The 18,720-nt window shown below is 45.4% G+C and overlaps 1 protein-coding gene across 3 annotated transcripts in view; it reads right to left on the minus strand.

Annotated features, from left to right (window-relative positions):
• Nucleotides 1-609: 609 nt before the first annotated feature.
• DYM (dymeclin) overlaps nucleotides 610-18,720 on the minus strand; it is a 370,073-nt gene continuing 351,962 nt past the window's right edge. For all 3 annotated transcript variants that reach the window (XM_090037771.1, XM_090037772.1, XM_090037773.1), the window contains one exon: nucleotides 610-3,255. In XM_090037771.1, coding sequence (XP_089893897.1) covers nucleotides 3,106-3,255 — 150 coding nt within the window. In that variant the 3' untranslated portion in view covers nucleotides 610-3,105. The remainder of the gene's footprint in view (nucleotides 3,256-18,720) is intronic.

Consider the following 18,720-nt stretch of genomic DNA (forward strand, 5'->3'; position numbering starts at 1 on the left):
AATATCCTTCAGTTTGGAGAATGGAAGCACTCCGCAACCCAGGAGAAACCAAACACCATTATATCAGCACACGGAGACCTCTGGTTTTCTAGCAGATAAGATGGTAACTTGGCTTCAACAAGCATAGACGTTTTTAGGCCCAAAGGAGAGTCCTAAGTTTTATACAGAACAGAAACACAGAGGTAATGGAGGGGATAATCTGTGGGAACTGGAATACAACTTTTCTGTTATTTGCAGTTGCTGATTCTCCGTTTCTAGTAACACTCCTGCAGCCTGGGCAAGCACAGGCAGCATGGATCTATGCAAGGACCAAGAGAAAGATAACAGCTAGTCAAAGTTTCTGGCAAGAAAACCCACAGGATGGGGAGAGATCCGTCTAAACTGTGCAGCCAAGAGCAACAAGAAAGAATAACCAAGATTTCATTCTTCATAATAAACACAAGATTTAAATGATCTCCTATTTAATACAATACATTCAGGTTCTTTACTGGAAACCACAGATAAGGTTATAAAAACTCATGCACGTTAAGTCTACAAAGAAAATCTAACCCCTTTGGCCAAACATTATACACAGCAACTAATTATTATGTAAAACAAATACAACTTCAATCTGTGTTCACCTTTTTTATTACTGCATAATAAATCGTTCACACAAAATAATGAAAAGGATCCCTTAGGTGGTACTTTACAAATCAGAACGAAAACAGAGTATCTGTGAATATGTTAGACTGCAGACTCCAGGACTTTGCCAGACCTTTATAATGCCTGCAATCTTGAAAGGACCAATCGGATGAAGATGTATTTCATTGTAAAACTTGGCTTGTGCTGCTGCTTCAGCTTTAGATTCTGACTCCAGCTGTTACAATCCTGCTGGGCCCCATAAGCACTACATTTTAATTACCTGCACAAGAAAATTATTTCAGTGGAACAAACCTGTTTCTCTTTACTTCAGTGCAAGGTCATTAAGACAGGAGAACAAACTGAAATTTGAGTAGCTGACGCTACTCAAGTCAGTGACTTGTTGGTCCTGTTCATGTCACACGTCCTTGTCTTTGTATGAAGCTCTTTTAAAAATAAACTAGATTTCCCCAAATGTGACATACCAAAACAGTGAACTGTGGCTCTGCTCCAGCAGTAAGGTCTTGGGTGTCCTCAAGTATTACTGAAGTCCATGAGGGTGTACGAGAGCTCATTATTTGGCAGGTTCAAGCTCTTGCTGTACTTACATCAGCTGAAAAGCTGAACCATGCAGTTGAGTCTCAGGATCCAGCGCTCCAAGTGCATCCGTGGAATGACCTTTGGAAAGACTGTGCAGCTTTGCTGACTCACAAGCACCCTGGTCCTACATTTATAGGTAAAGTTACAAATCACTACACAAAACAGAAAAGCCCACTCCCCTTGGACTTGTCCAAAGATGTAACATAACAAAACAAAACACCCCCCCACCCCCCCCAAATCCAACATGTAGCATCAACATTCCCAGCTCTTCAGCCATGGTGCAACCATCCCCTTATTATACACTGAACACCCCGCTGCAGCTCCGCTCTTCATATTGCCTCTTCCCAAAAGCTACCGCTACTTGAAGGTACTAAGAACTCCTATGCTATGCACGTCTCTTTGTATTTATAGGTTTAAATAAATATGGAAAGAATTTAAAAATAACAAACCAGCAGTTCCATTTATGCAGGGCCCAGGAGGACTCCTGCTTCCAAATAAGCAGGTAAAAAGGAAAGCGTAATTCTAGCATCTTCAAGAAACCAAAAACTGCAAGGAGCTCTATTTAAAGCCACTCCAAGGACTGCCTGAAAGTGGATGTGCTCTACCCTTCAAGTCAGTAAACAGAACATACCAGGGCAGGCAGTGCATTAAGGGATTTAGCATATACACGTAAGGACCAACTCCCTAGTCTTCATCTTTTGGCATGCAATGAACTTGACCTAGTGACAGCATTTTCCACAAGGCAGCAACAGGGCACAGCCAGTGTGTCTGGGTGCATGTGGAAATGAATGCCATCAGGAGCTTGCCCCCAAGACACACACACCCTTCTTATGACAAAAAGGAGATAATTCTTGAACAGGAAGGCAAAATTATTCATTTACTTTCTCCTCTGCAGAGAGAGATTTTTGATTATTTTCATTCAACTGGGTACAAGAGAAGGACATAAAAACATTCATTTTGAAGCAGTCCACATTCAGATAAATCCGTCCCTCCACTAGAAACCCTTGGACTGCGACAAGGGGATTTTTAACCCAGCACTTTACTGGGGATTCTCAGACACCATCAACAGTGCCCAGACCTTTTACAGGGCAGAGGTCTATTTTGAAAATGTGAAGGCATTTTTCTTTGGAGATCTGTCTGTCTGGTTGGTTTCCAGAGACAGTGCTTGCCACATGCAAGACTGGAGGGACTTTCCTTTGGAAGCTAGCGTTTCTAGCCCTATCAAGAACACAAACAAGTCCAAACTGTTTTGACAATTCCTTATCATTGAAACCCTCCCACACACACTGTGATATCCAAATCAAAGGTTTTGCCTCTCTGTCTGGAAACAAACTGTGGTTAATACCCAGCCTGCTAATTCACTTGGATGACAATTGAGACAATGCTGCAGAGACTGCCGTCATTACAATGTCACCAAAGTAAAGGGCCATGCGAGGAGGTAGGGTAGCAACTTGATGAATACTTCATTGCAGAAACCAATGGTGTTTGAAGAGCTTGCCCTGTTACCTACAGGAAATAAAAACACTGGTTCCAAATCAAATGTCAACTCTTATTTACCCACTGTACTGTATAGAGCGCTCTGCTTTGGTGGTGTTGGTAGCATCGCACTGCATGTCTAAGGCCTTGTGTTCATAGGATAAGGTCTAAAAGGTTGCATGCAACCCTGTCAGTTCCTCACGCTGCAGCTGCTTCCAGCATGCCTGCTGCAGCCTGGTAGCAAGACGTCAAAGCTGGACAGGACAGGAGTGGCAAGCTCTTCATTCTCGGTAAGGTTCAGGTTTAGAGGACGCACGCCAGGAGGGATCATGTATTAACACGCAGTGTTCGGGTTTGCTCTCTTGAGGTGAGACAGAGCAGAGCTAGCTCTGTCATCTGGCCTCTTGCGCCTCAGCCGGAGTCCATAGTAAAGAGCTGGATGTCGTGGGGGTTCCAGTACAGCGCCACGGCAGAATTGTATACCAGGGACCAGACATAGGGAATGAAAAACTCCTCAGGCTGCTCCTCTTCCACATACTTAAACTTCAACTCTGGGAATTTCTGCAACAAGAAAAAAATGGCCGTTGAGGGAGGGGGGTGCAACTCCATCGTCTGTATAACAGATGCAGTCTGGGCATATTCAGAACGGGGGGAACAGAATCATCGGGCCAGAAAAGAAAATACGGTCAACAAAGGGGATAAAGTGACCACCACAGTTGTCTCTTTTAACCTTTTGCTTTGCTGATACTTTCTGTATTTAGCCTTTTGCTGTTGGTAGCGCTCTTGGGTCTGCTTGCTCCCAGACGTGGAATTACATGCTAGATGAGCTACTAACTAATGCTGAATAGATGGATCCATATCAAGAAGAAAAGTTTGGAAAGCAAAAGCTGCATCAGACAGCAGCCCCACAACAGCATTCCTGCCCCTGCAGTACAGGCCTATTGATGTCTAGCAACATAAAAATGGAGAACATGACTGGTGGCAGTCAGCGCCTTGGGAAGGGAGATGTACCACTTGCTTTAGCTTTCTGGAAGACAAGATGTTATAGTAACCTGACTTGTTTCCCCAGTTTCCAGAGACCGTTCTATGCACAGATGCATATAGTAGTTTTCTCCTTCCAGGAAGTGTGGTTTGAGGAAGGAAGTGTGGTTAAATTAGGGGGCTCAACTCCTGGATACTATTTCTAGCTCTGCCACTAACTCACTTTGTGGCTTTGGGCAATGTGTGAATTTCCTGTACCTCAGTTTCCCTGTCTTTAAAGGGAGGGATTGTGATAATGTCTCTCCAAGGGCTGCTGAGAGGCTTAATTAAATTGCCTGGATGATCACTTGAGTTCTTCCGATGAGATGTGCTGGGTATTCCTTGTATTCGATCTGCACTCTCTCTCTGGACCCATTACAGTAATACCCAAGTGCTTTATTCCTCTGTTATCCTTACACACAGCTACCTCCTCCCCCAAATTACAGGCCAAACCTTCTTATTTCCACAATGTCTGCTGCCCTGCTGTGCCTTCTGTGGGCAACGTACATTCCTGAATTAAACTAGCCATCCAATCCACCCCTGATCAGCCAGATACTCTACATCCACAGGTCTCCAGTCTCTTTGCAACTTCCTCCCCTCCTATAGCCAAACGCACAGTGAAGGAAGTCAGCCCACCGCCAAGCCTGCATATTACGGCTTCAAATAAGGCAGTTATTAGCTCCCTGTCAATAAGCATGTTCTTTTGGAAGGGCTAAGACTATTTTTATATTGTGCTATTCATTCATTTTATCTGCTTCTCAATGTTCCCTGTGTCAACAGCCTGGCAGGGACTCAGATAAAAGCCACATTACAGTGATCATTGGGGTAAGATAAAACATGACCCATTTCATTATTTATAAGGATGTGGCTAAGACTAAGAATAAACTACCGTGGTGCGACACGATTAGAACAAGGATGACAATGGCCGAGAAGCCTCTCTGCCCATTAATAATGAAGGGATACCTTATCAGCTTTCCCTAGCTCATTGTGTTAGTGTTTCCTTGTGTTGGGCCAACAGTCTCTTCTCACTGGAGTCGCGCTCTCTGGGATGGGATTTTCTTGGCTACTTAGCATTCAGGTTTCTCCCCCTTTCATTTACATTTACTCATCTTATTTATTTTTGCTCCAGGGGGCAACAAAAACATGGGAACTCTCATTCAGCTATTTCCCCAAGTTGTCCCTGCACGTTAATTTAATATAGTAGCTTGATGCAAACAGCACTTCCCAGTACAACTGCACTTACAGCAAGCCACAAATGAGCCAGCCCTTTCGCTCAAAGCCTGTTGTATGAAACACATGCTATCAAAGCACAGAATAAAGAACTGGCCCTCCAGTAGCTCCACTCAGAGCTTTAGCCCTGGCCTACAAATGTCTGGTTTCCTACATTCCTGAGACGGGCTCTCTGGCTTGCTGTGGGCCATCACTTAACTGGAACATGCCAGGATCCATCCTCCTGCGGGTTGGCTCATGCTGAGAGCTATTACCGTCAACTCAGTTGTAATGGGCTTAGTTCTGCCCCCGGTATGGAAAGGGTTGAAGATAGGGGTGTAGCAATAAAGATCTTCTTGGCCAATACTGATAGCCGATGATTAACCAACCATATCGGCTGATGCTGATCTGATAACCAGTAATTAGTAATAGTGTAAGACATTTTAAACCACTGACATAAATAAACCTTTTTTGTTTGTTTTGCATTTTCAAACACACACATGCCTCCTGCTTGCTCTGGTCCTCAATGAGGAAGGTGGTGACTGCCTTATACCCATGCACATCGTCCCTTGCCCATGGCTCCTACCTGCAGTTCCGCTCCCCAGGTGGGCCAGGTGAACCCTCGTGAGCCCCGGAGCATGCTGGGGCCTCAGCACTGGCAGGCCCCACGCAACTGAGCTCCTGAGGCTGCCAGAGAGAAGCCAGTTTTACAAAAGCCCAGCAGAGCCACATGTTCCTTGTGTAGTACCTTACCCCACCTGTGTGCAGTCCAACATCTCCAGGCCAGCTCCTGTGCTTAGGCCCCTGCTGTACAGGTAGCATTGCAGTGGCGGCAGCAGCAGAAGCCAGTAACAGTCCCTTTGTTGCTGAGCTTGGCACCCTGTGACCCCTCCTCGCTGCTCACCAGGACCTGCAGTCTGCCGTGGGCTTGGGCCAGTGGTGAGGCGCAGGGACCCGACTACACTCACCAGGGTGCTCCAGGTACACGGTTGTAATTACTGGCTACAGTGACCAAAAAAAAGCCAATAGCTGATAACGTCATTTCTCCTTTTATTGGTGCTGATCCGATACCCAGCTGATGTACAGGTGCACCCCTAGCTGAAGATAGCATTGAGAACAGGACTACACGATTATCTCCGTTTCACATCTGGACAACTGAAGTACTTGGGCCCTGATCCTGAAGGGACTTAAAAGTCCCCAACTACCACTGAGCTCCTAAATCCCTTTACAAAAGCAGAGATTGGTGATTTGACTTTGGTCACAGAGGAAACCCAGAGCAGAGCAGTCTCTTTTTACACCGTCCCCAACCGTCCCAACTCAATATTGTTCTCTACCTTCCCCTAATCCCCAGTCTTTTTCTGTTCCTCCCAGCCTATTTGTTCCCTCTATCCCAAATGTCATCTCTGCGCTGCCATTAATTTGGTTTTTCCTCCCACCCCAAAGTCCTGTATCCTCCTACTCCCAATCTTCTACTACTCCTTTCTCCAACCCTTGCTTCCCTCTGAAGTCTCTGCTTACCACAGGCTTTATATTATGCTTACCCAAAAGTTTCCTCTTCCTTCTCCTGTGCATGCCACACTTTCCCTTCCCAGCTCTTCTCCTCTCCTCCTTAACAGCAAAGACCATGCCTTTCACCCACTATTCTTGACACCCCCTTCTCCCTGCTTTGCATCTCTAGTGCACCTATTTTCATCCCACAGGTTGCCTGACATTTGCCACAAGTCCCCTTGTCATCTGCTCCTGGTGCTCCCTTCCAGGTACTCTTTCTACTACTGGCACCACATTGCCTTTTTATCTCACAGTCCCCAAAACCCCGCACCCCTCTCTACCTTCAGGAGAGGCTGGCAGCTCTATCACATTCCCTACTAGCACACCGGCACCTCCTTTTTCTCTGAATCCCTATGTTGCCTTTTCTCTTGGCATCCACACTCTCAAGTCCATCCTCTACCTTCTCTCAGCTTCCTGTTCTTCCTTTTGAGTCAAGGATTGATTCTTTGCAGTTTGACTCTTCCACCCAAGAATGAATCTTTCCCAAATTTCTATGCTGCTCATCTTCAGTGTTCCCCTTCCCAATACTTTCTGTGGTCAGGGAAGACAAGGATAAGTCATGCTCATCACTGCATCAGCTAAATGAATGATTAAAACTCATCATCAAACCACAATAAAATTTCCTGGCATAGTCACACCTTAAATGGTCACCCGTCCTCCATCGTGGAGATGACCGCAAGATATATATCATTTAAGAAGTGCTACAGGAGCTGTTTAGATGAAAATAAAATATATGATTCTAGAAGGAATCAGAGCCCCCTCCCCACCTGACAAAAAAACATTTCCTTCCTAGGCATGGCTTACGCTACTTCTTAAAGCAAGAAGATCTACAAACAAATTTAAGAGTATTTTGGACCCTTGGCCAGAGTGATAAAATTTCACTCTCAGCTTTAAAATAGCCAGCAAAACTGCTGTATTAGAAATACCAACAGCAACAGCTGTGATGCTCAGCTCTCTTGATACAACTTATCGACTGACAGAGAAGCACAGTATTCCAGATGGTGCTAATTTTTTCTGCCAATACCTGCCTTGTGTTGCCTCTATTATTAAGACTTCCTTCAAACTGATCAATATTGTCACCTACTGTGACAATTTTGTAGCAGTTTAATAATCAATTCAGTGATGAAAGATTAGAACTCACTGCAATCAAATCTGCAATCTGTCACAATAGCCTTTTTCTTAAATGCTTCTGTAGGTTTATCTTGTAGATTCAGATGAAGGTAATGAGATTTTAAAGACCTATGTAATATTTTATGTCCATGTCCATATGGTTTGCTGTTATGGCAAGCGATTTCAAATGTCTTCATAAAAAGAGTACAAGTGATAGAAATGACCAGATTTTGATTAAAAACCTAAATAGTGAACCCTATGGTAATGAGACTGTGACCTAGCACAGAACAGTTCCATGACTCAAATCCTGCCTCCACCAGATTCTTGTTACACCTAGTAGTTATTGATAGTTGTTCACTGGCCTGTGTCAAATAAACTGAGTCTGATGAAACAAGTATTCTCATTAGGCACAACATTAAAAGCATCAAGGCCTACACCACTGGAGGTCGTTTTAACAAGGAGGCTAAGACCTGAATGGTCCTGGAGCCTGAGCCATCCTGACCTAAAGCCCCATAGGAGGACACTAGAGGGTCAATGTGGAGACTGCAGACTGTCCGTATGGTCTCCAGTCCCCAGATTTACCAGTCCAGCACCTCTCTGTATTCATTTACATTTAAGAAAGAAAAGAAGTGTACATTGGGTTTTTTTTTAAAGTTCAGGCATTTACTAAATACAAGGAACAGGAACCCTTCTGGTTATTAAAGTTAAGATGCCCCTTACATGAGCTGTTCCAGAGTCACTAGACTGACTGAAAAACAATTTATTACAAGAGCAGGGGTCAAATGTTGCTTAAAAGTTTGAGAGTTGATGTAAATACCTAAGAATCTTTACATACTGTAGTTCAAAGTACAGGCAAAGTCTGTTTAAATGCAAGCTTGTGCAATTTATTTTTACATGTGCTATTTCCAAACAGATGAGCTGGGGCCCTTGACAAGTGCAGCAAAAGTATAAGAGACAGCACTAAACCAGTACTTCAGGAGAGCTATAAAACTACCTGACACGTGACCAGAGTTTTAGAAGGCTCAGAAGAAGCAGAGACATGCACTAACCACAGATGTGCTCCGTGAGACTGTTTGTCAAGATGCACCACGGCCAGCGAAGCTTCAGGCACTGCTGTTCAGATTAATAGCCGGGGAAGCCCTTCCTTCTACATGACTGTTATTTAGTCCAACTTACTTTTCAAAAACAAACGTGTTGGCCAGGATTTCAAGTGACTAGTGATTTGGAGGGCATTCGCATTTGGGCCCCAGATTTTTAGAGGATGGACGCTCAGCACTTGCTGAAAATCTGACCTCTCCAGAGCATCTCAAGTTGTGCTCCCGCTGGAGGCAACCCAAATCACCAGGCATTTGGAAAACCTGGCTTGGGACAAATCACTTACCCACTGTTTTCACTGCACCACTATCCACTTGTACCTTGATTTCGCAAGGTGGAGCTGTACCCTTCAACCGACAGGAAGGATGTAGGATACACTGTCATGTCTTTAAATAGGAGCAGCCATGCTAGTACGCAGTGACTACCATACTGAGGGGAAAAAAAATCTAACAGATCCACAGCAGCTAAAAATAAAAACCATCCAAAACAGATTCCTTTGCTTTGAATTTTAGAGTTCAGGATAATGCTAGGATTTCAACTGCAGCCTTTTTTATACAGATACGAAGGCTACCTGCTTTGGTGAATCAACTTACTCCAGAGACGGATCTTGTGTTTTTTCTGCTAGATAAAGCAGAAGTCAGATTTAGTGGTTGGGACAGAGGTATAACTGAACAGACCCAAAGTTGTGCAGACTGTCTGGGTTGTCAATCATGTGATCTGATGAAAACCACAGGAAGTCCGATGAACAGATGCAAGAACTAAAGCAATAACTGCAACCACAAAAGTTCAACAATATTTTTTCTTGCTCCTAAAGATCAGAAAGACAGCCAGCTACAACTGGCATGGTGCCAGACAATAAGGCCACTTACAAAATAACAACTCTACAGCACATTTAAAAAACTAAAATGAAGTTCTGACTTAGGCCTTGATGTCACAGCAGTAGGTGATCTCCATGTAGCAACAACATGCAAGCAACAGCAGATGGAGCTGGTTTGAGACCTAGTCGGTGTAAATCAGGAATGTCAGGCATATGGCCCAGGGGAGGGATCTGGCCTGTGGGTCAGCGTACTGGACCCAGTGCCATGCACGCAGCAGGCAGCGCAGAAAGTCAGTCCATGCTGCATGTGGGACTGGAGCGGCTGCACACATTGCATGCAGCATGGGGGCTAGCATAGGGTGTGCACTGCATGTAGTAATCTCCAGGTGGTTTTAAATATCCTGCAGTTCCCCAGCGATCAGTGTTAACCAGCCCTGAGCTCTGGCTCCTGGGCCAGAGGGGCACCACAGGGAGCATGCCCTGTGCTACATGTGGTACTCACAGCTGCTCCAGCCCCATGCATTGCTTGCAGCAATAGCCAGCCCCAGGGCTTGCTGTGCACAGCCCCTGGCAGTGGCATGGGGTTCATTTTGCCTGCAGCACACAGGCTGGACCCAGCACAAAGGGTCCAGGGCACAGGCTGCATTACAGTGCCCATGTGCTGTGAGTGGTGTGCCGCCTGGGCTGGCCCTGGGAGCTGGTACATGGTACATGCAGTGCACAGGCTGGACCCAGCACTGTGGGCACTTCACCAAGGCTCAGTCCTGGTCTGGCCCACAGACTGGCTCAGAGATGTCCCTGCAAGTCAGATGAATTTGATACTCCTGATGTACATGGACTCATAGGTAGGTATCTCTGTGTAAATCATACCACAAGTGCCCCCACACCGTGGCTTCTTTCATGTTTTTCATAGGAGGTCTAGGTATTGCTGAGCAGGCCTAGTCAAGTGGATTGGGAGGCGGTAGTGGGGGAAAAGGGTATCAAAGTGCAGGGTTAACTTTAAGACGCACAAGAAACTCTCTCAAATACTGCACACCTTCCTTCTACACTGGCTGACAACTTGTCACGTAACACATTCAGAAGCATCCAAGTGACATAGGGGCCCAAGTCCCATTTTCAAAAATGACTCGGGGGCCAAACTCCAGCTGGTTTTCAATAAGAGTGAGGCTTCTGAATCAAGAGAAGCAGACCCGTTTGAAAATGTTAGCATTAGCCTCATTCAGCTTGGTAATGGCATGCTGCCAAGTTACAGGCGTGATACTGCTCCAGCTTTTAGGAGTGCTGCATGGGCAGCAGCTGTAGCTTGGCACTCAGCATTTCTAATACATACACACTAGCAGAAAGAATAGGGGACAGATTCAGCATGCTAACGAGGCCTTGCTGCTAATGCTGCATGCGTCATAATGAACATTTATCCCAACATGGGTAAGCAGTGTACTGGAATGTTAATGCTGAAGCCTATCTAATCACACAGCGTGCGTCTCACAAATGTGCCAACAAACAAGCAGCCAAGGCGTTTGCATGCAGGCAACTTTCTACGTACACTTTTGCAATTCCAAGACGTCATCTCTAGACTTCATCATGGTCTCAATATGTGCCAAACTAACCAATCCAAAATAATGCCATGGCAGTGCGTTTATCCCTCCTACACGGGTAGTGATGGAAGTGCACATCAGCTATTTGCAGTGCTTTTCTTTTGCTGCTGACAGAACGTCTACTTGATGTGACTGAATCATGTGTGTGGCATGCACTACATCTGCCTGATATCATCTTCATGCCTTTTTTCAGATCTGCTAAAAACCTTATGGTGGGAAGTCATCAGGGCAGAGCAATAGGAATTCACTAGGCAAAGCACAATTTACATATCTTATTCAGAGGTGTGTCAGAAACAGGGACTATCAGGCTTCATCAGGAGGGAAGCTGAGAATAGAGTGTATCAGCAGAGTCTGTGGAGAAAAGTGAAAGGAAAGAACAAAACAGGGAACGGCCTCAAAAGGTCCTGCATGGATTATTCTATCTCATTTAGGCAACAACATGGACAGTACAGAAAATAAGTTTGGGAAACGGGCAGTTTTCAGGGGTAAATCAATCGCTCACCATGCTTAAGTGGAGGTACAGTTAGTAATTCTCCCAAATATTCCTTAGCAGTGCTAATACAGACATCAATATAGCACCACCAGTTCACAAAGCACTTCGTAAACTGAGTAACATGCTCCTTATTACAAAAGACTTATAATTTAGAGCACTGATTCTCAATTAGGATGCTGCGGCATGCCACTCAATATTAGCACCTCCAGATGATTCACAAGATAAACCCAGAGATGTCAAACAGGAAACCATAGGGTCAAAAACATTCTGACCTACTGTGGTCCTTTTGAGTTCTTTGCAACAGGAGTATTGCTCCACTATTTTTCTGCAACTAAGAAATGAGTGTAGGCTAAGTGTTGGCATTTTCCAAAGGGGTTCCCTGTGTCTTTCCAGGGGTGCCTTGAGTCTAAAAAGGTTGAGAACCACTGATCAAGAGAGACAAAATTCTTCAGTACGTTCAGATCACAGACATACGGTTGCTTCTTTCATATTAAACACTGGTACAATTATATCAGCATTAAAATAAATACTCAGCTAACATTTGCCAAGGAGATTACAATGGATGCACTGTATAAGATCTGAGATGCAGGGAGTGAGAAAGCTTATATATCTGTTTAGAAATTACATAATTTGTTATGTCATACTGCAAAGCCAACTTGACTGGAGAAACATCCCGACAGCTCTGCATAGATGTCTGCCGACAAAGGCATGGAAACAAATTCTGAGAGAGAAATTCTCACAAATGATTGGATTCTGAGCAAGACTTAGTGGGTTAGCAGAAATCCCTGTGCAGGAAATGATTAAATTCGTCTCCAGGGTAGGTTTATCAGCACTGTGACGGATTTAAAATACAGTTAGACTGTCAGGAATATGTATTATTGATAGCATTATTTCTTGTTCCTTTCTCTGCCTGTGAGACAGCAGTGATCAATATTAATAAATCCAAACAGAAGCTGCAGGAATTCCCCTCTCTTCATATTGCATCTTTAATCTGCAGGGGTTCTTTTGGATTTACAAATTCTACCAGCTTTAGCTGTTTATGTAGGATGATGCTACCCAACTCTTTCTGTAAAACAGAATTTAAGATGATCACGCATTCCTCAGAATACTGAGACTATTCAGCTTCATTTGATGGCATATTCAGAAGGATTTTCAAAATAAAAACACAAATCAAGGATTTTGAGCACTCAAATTTCAGCCAGTTTCTGTGGGCTAAGACTTACTACTGGCTACCCAATGCGTTTTACTTAAATACCTGGAGCTGGGCTACACGCAACAAGTATAGCTGTCTAGTTGGACCACTGGTCTTGAGAAAGAAGGCAGATACAAGGCAGAGCAATGTCCAGCCTTCACCAAATTCCTTGGAAGGGCTTGATCTGTTAGACATGCTGGGAACATGCCTAATGCACACCAGCCACAATGAATTCAGTGCAAAGTGCAGCAGGCCAGTCACTTCTACTCAAAGATAAAGCCAGCAGGGACACCAGTTATTTGCATAAGAGCTAACAGTTAGAGCACTTGCAAATGGAAGACCAGGATTCTTGGCCTTCCTCAAGCAATTTGAATGCACATTTGCTCCTTCTTCCAAGAAAACATCTTAATCAACAGTCCATAAAATAGTCTAGGTAGGGCACCGTTCAGCTCTTGTGTTTGAGCTGAACCATTCTGCTGAAAGAAATGCAACTGTCCAGTGGAACATGGGCAAACATTCCTGAGACCTAGACTGGCATCTTCTCTCCCAGATAAGCATTCCCACCACTAGGCTCCCTCTTGTTCACCCTCTCTTTCTGGCTCCTGAACTTTTGCATTCTAGGCACCACTAGAGCTAGACAATCACCTTGCTGGGGTCATTTGACCCCAGTACTCACTCTTTCCTGCCATGGCAGAGGGTTGGACTTGATGACCTTCTGACCCTACTAACTATGAAACTATCCCTTTCTTCATAATGGGACCCCTTTTAGGATAGAGGTGACTATTCTAGAGCTCAGGGACCACCTCTGGGCCAGATCCAGTCCCTGGTACTACGTCATCTGGCCTATGGAGCTCCCCATGGTTCTACAGGCTAGACGGGACATGCAGGGCAGCTCAGGGTTTGATCCCAGCATGCCAGGGCTGGGTGGGGGTGGCATGAGCCTCTGGAGCTGGATCCCAGCCTTATCCAGGCCACAGGCCACCCCCACACCATTCACCTCACCTGCAGAGCCAAAACCATGAGTATTGCTGCTATAGCCTCTTGGTGAAGGCACTCTCCTGGGAAGTGGGACAGGTGTGTTGGAATCCCTTCCAGATGACGAGGGCCTAAAACACAGGTTTTTCACATCTAGGTGAGCACTCTACTCATCAGATTATTATGAAAAAGACTGGTGACACTAGCAGCACCAGTGTTTACTGTATCCTCCAATTCAGACAACTAAGCTCTGAGAGGGAGTGGGAGTTCAAACATACACCTAGACCTAAAGTTTCCCACTGGAAACTCTAGACAGCTCTATGCTCAGCATCCAGGCTCTCTGAACTATCCTCTGGGGGTGCCAAACTCTGCTCATTTATTGTACAACATACCTAGGCACTTACCTGTTTCCTTGATTCACCCTGCTGGGGCAAAGTACGTAATTTTTAGGCACAGCAGTGTCTAAATTAAGAGACATCTAATGCATCTCTGGCTCTTGCCCTCTGTGCTCCAGTTCCTCATAAAGCAATTTCCTATCTCCCAGGTGTGTCATCATGAGAACAAATACATGCATGAGTATGAGGGACTCTCGTAGTAAGGTAATGAGGGTCATATTAGTGCTTTAGTAAAGGGACTGGAAACCTACAGATCATAGACCAGATCCAACCAATGAAGAACTGTTGTACCTGGTTTCCCAAGCTGGACCAACAGCAGCATTTGATGATGGCAGTCAGGTCATAAGGGGCATTTGGCCTGTTGCTCTCGAAAGGCTGCTGACCCACGCTTCAGACAGATAGTTCTGATTCAGTCTGGAAATTACTATGTTCCTGTGCAACAAATCATTAATAACAGGCCAGATGTTCACCAAATTCTATGAAACAATGCTGATTTGCATTTGCCTGAAAAGCTGTTTCAAATGAAACAGAGAACTCCGACAGCAGATTAGTGATTGCTTCTGGTGAACTGTATGTCTACCTGGAGTAATTCTAAAGCAAGAAGAAAAGACAAGGAAGAGAATGGAGGTTACAAGGGCAGCCTAATAATACACTCACCACAATATTCCTAACCATACACAATGTTTTCCAATAAAGTTTGCCATATCAATGGGCTATACTTATGAGAATTGGCATTGTTATGATTTGCCTGGCATTGCAGGATTTTCTTCTACACTGTAGGGTATGGATGAATAGATATCTTTCTACGATGGCAACTCAGAGATTAAGAGTTAGACAGAAGTCAGGAAAGAAAAATGATTTGGCTGAAAGTAAACAGTACTAGGGAAGGATGTAATGAAGATGCTGCAAGGATATATTGAACATTGCAGAGGCTACACTAGGAATAGGGTTTTCCATAAGATAAAAAGGAATGGAAGAATTGATGGACCTGTTTGAGGTCATTACTGAGAGTTCCTTGAAGATACAAGTGAGGTCCTTCATCATATAATGGAGTGAATTATACAGGTGGTCCTACAGGTGATGATGAATGACTTCCTAATGACAGCATACAGGTAATAGTGTAGAGGAAAGTTTCCAAGGCTGAAATCCTGGGAAGCCATCAGGGGCTGATGTAAACACTCTAATTAAACAAGTAGCCAACTACTGACAAAAACCATAACCATTTCAAACTTCTGACCTTACCAAAGCGTTTCAATCTAATTACGTACAAAAAGTGATTAACCACTCTGACAGTTAAGTAAACTCCTTTGTCTGATTTTGAATTTAGAGAATTAAAAAGGAAAAAACAAAGTAATCTCTAGATCTGTTTCTCAGTAGTTTAAAATATACTGCTACAAACTCAACTTTCTTAATGCACAAATGGACATATAAGCTTGTTAGACTGAGACCAAACCTCTCTTGACATGAAATGAATATATCTGGGTTCCTACATAAGGATTTGCAGAGAATGAACATTCTGTAAGGAGTTGATTTCTTTTTGTCAGTTGTAAAGCAGAGACGAATGATTTTACAGCTCAAGCTTCCTGTTCTTCACCCACAACTAGGACTGCCAACTGTTCATAAATTTACAGAAGGCCTCCCCAAAAAGGTGGGGCTAAAAACATCAGTCTGTAAAGTCTGTAAAAAGGAACCTCTGTAAAAAAACACAGCTAAACTAAACTAAGCAACCAGGAGCTTAATTGAAGATTTCTAGGTGGAAAGAAGCTGGAGGCAAAGCATTGATGGACAGAGCAGAGCAGTACCATCTGGTTTCTGAGCAGGAGCATAGCATCCTGCAGGGCTTTGTAGTCCATGGGAGCCTCTGTAGCTCCCATTCCTCACAGCCATGTGCTGCTGCATCCCCATCTCCTGCCTGTAACACTTCTGGGTTGCAGACAGCCAGACTGTAAGCCTTCTTTGAGGGTCTGTGGCAGGATGGGGGTCAGGGCTGAAGAGTAAGGCTGAAGAGTAGGCTGGGGGTTCAGAATGTGTGGAATGCAGTTGGAGGCATCAGGGTATGGGGGTGAATAGGGGACCTCTGCGGTAGGGGTGGCATGGTATAAAACCACTGCTACAGTCAAACAAAGTTGCTAACCCAAGAATTTTCTATTTTAAATAATAATCTGTAAACTTCTTACTGATAACCAATTTTTTTTTTTACTAGGTTGATGTTAAACCCCTACATTTGAACTCCACCTTTGTCCAGGGCTTGCCAGAAGGGCTGCATTTACATTATGTAAAACATGTTAGTAAAAAAGTCTGGTTGTCAGGTGTGTGCGTGTAAGAAACGGGGGTCCAGACAGTCTCCCAAACCGGGGGGTGGCACATGCAGCTAGGCAAGGCCTTAAATGCCTATATACTAATGCTCATAGTCTGGGGAATAAACAGGAGGAACTCGCCCTCAGAATAGCCAGTTCAGACCCAGACATAATAGGGCTTACAGAAACGTGGTGAGATTCATCCCATGACTGGGCAGTTAGCATTAGGGGCTATAGGCTTTACAGGTGGGACAGAGAAGGAAGGAAAGGTTGGGGTGTGGTGCTCTATGTCAAGGAGCAATACACATCCTCTGCCAACAGAATGGGGTCAGAGGAGGGGCAAGCTGAAGTGCTCTGGGTCAAGATACAAGGGGGCCGTGGGGAGAGGGATCTAATGGTGGGGGTCTACTACAGATCCCCCCCAACCAAGGGGAGGAGCTGGACCGGGAATTTTCAGGCCAGCTTGCAGAGGCACTTAAGGCAAGGGATGTAGTTGTCATGGGTGATTTTAATAACCCGGACATCTGCTGGGAGGGACAGTCAGCCAGGTTGGACCGTTCCAGGAGGTTCCTGGCCGAGATACAGGACCTCCACTTAATTCAGGAGGTGCACAATCCCACCAGAGGAAATGCCCTGTTGGACCTGGTCCTGGCCACAGGTGATGACCTGGTAAGGGGCCTCCAGGTCCTTGACCACCTGGGTGATAGCGATCATCGCTTGCTGGAATTCATCATCCAGCGCAGGGTGTCAAGGGCCTGCAGCAAGGCGGTAGCCCTAGACTTCAAGAGAGCCAACTTCAACGAGTTCAGATTAGTGGGAGAGGCGCTGGGGTTCTCGAGAGCAGGGGAACTCAGTGCCCAAGATGAGTGGTCGTTCCTTAAGGAGACGATACTCAGGGCCCAAGGGGTGACCATCCCAACAAGAAGCACAGGGGACAAGAGTGCCGAAAGCCCCCTTGGCTCACCAAGGGTGTCCAGGAATGCTTGATTGCCAAAAAGGTGGCGTATACCCGGTGGAAGGGGGGTGCTATATCCAAAGAGGAGTATACTTCCTCTGCTTGGGCCTGTAGGGGGGGTGTCAGGAAAGCTAAGGCAGACATAGAGCTAGGACTTGCGTCCAAAATCAAAGATCATAAAAAGTCCTTTTTCAAATATATAGGGTGGATGAAGAAAGCACCGGGAAATGTGGGGCCCTTGCAAGATCCTCTGGGCAATCTGGTGGTTGCGCCAGAAGAGAAAGCAGACCTCTTTATCCAATTCTTCACCTGTTTTCTTGTGCAGGGACCGGGACTTCCCCACTGTGATGCAAGACGGACTCGAGGGGAACGACCCCAGACCTCAGGTTGGGGAGGACTGGGTTAGAGAGCTTCTGGAGGGGCTGGACATGTTCAAATCAGCGGGTCCAGATGCTCTCCACCCCATGGTGTTGAGGGAGCTACCAGGGGTTATTGCAGGGCCCTTGGCATGGCTTTACGAGCACTCGTGATGCTCGGGCCAGGTGCCAGATGATTGGAAGATAGCCAACGTGGTGCCCATCTTTAAAAAAGGGAGGAGGGAGGACCCAGGCAACTATAGGCCCGTCAGTCTTACCTCAATCCTAGGGAAACTCTTTGAGAAGATCATCAGGGAGGACATCAAGGGCTGGCTTCAGGGATTATGCTCAAGGGCAACCATCACAGTTTCAATAGGAGCAGGTCATGTCGGACCAACCCGATTGCCTTTTATGATCAGGTCACAAAAGCATTGGATGCAGTTGTCGCTGTGGACGTAGTCTTTCTGGACTTCAGCAAGGCCTTTGACACCATTTCCCACCCCATCCTCGTTGAAAAACTAGGCGACTGTGGCATTGATGCCTACAGTCAGATGGATTGCAGACTGGCTGAAGGGTCGTACTCAGAGGGTGGTGGTGGATGGGTCATATTCGACCTGGGGAGAAGTGGGCAGCGGAGCCCCCAGTGCTTGGTCCTTGGGCCCACGCTGTTCAATTTCTTTATCAGCGATTTGGACCATGGGATGAAAAGCAACCCGTTTAAATTTGCTGATGATACCAAAATTTGGGGTCAGGTGAGCATGCTAGTAGGGAGGGAAAGACTGCAGCAAGACCTGGATAGATTATGGGGGGGCTAACAAAAACAGGATGCGTTTCAATACTGACAAGTGCAAGGTGCTGCACTTGGGCAGTAGTAACCAGCAGCACACTTACAAGATGGGAAACTCCCTTCTTGAGAGCACGGAGGCAGAAAGGGATCTTGGGGTCATTACTGACTCCAAGGTGAATGTG

This window comes from Crocodylus siamensis, chromosome 3 (genome assembly GCF_052110815.1).
Source record: "Crocodylus siamensis isolate JL-2025a chromosome 3, ASM5211081v1, whole genome shotgun sequence".
Lineage (NCBI taxonomy): Eukaryota > Metazoa > Chordata > Crocodylia > Crocodylidae > Crocodylus > Crocodylus siamensis.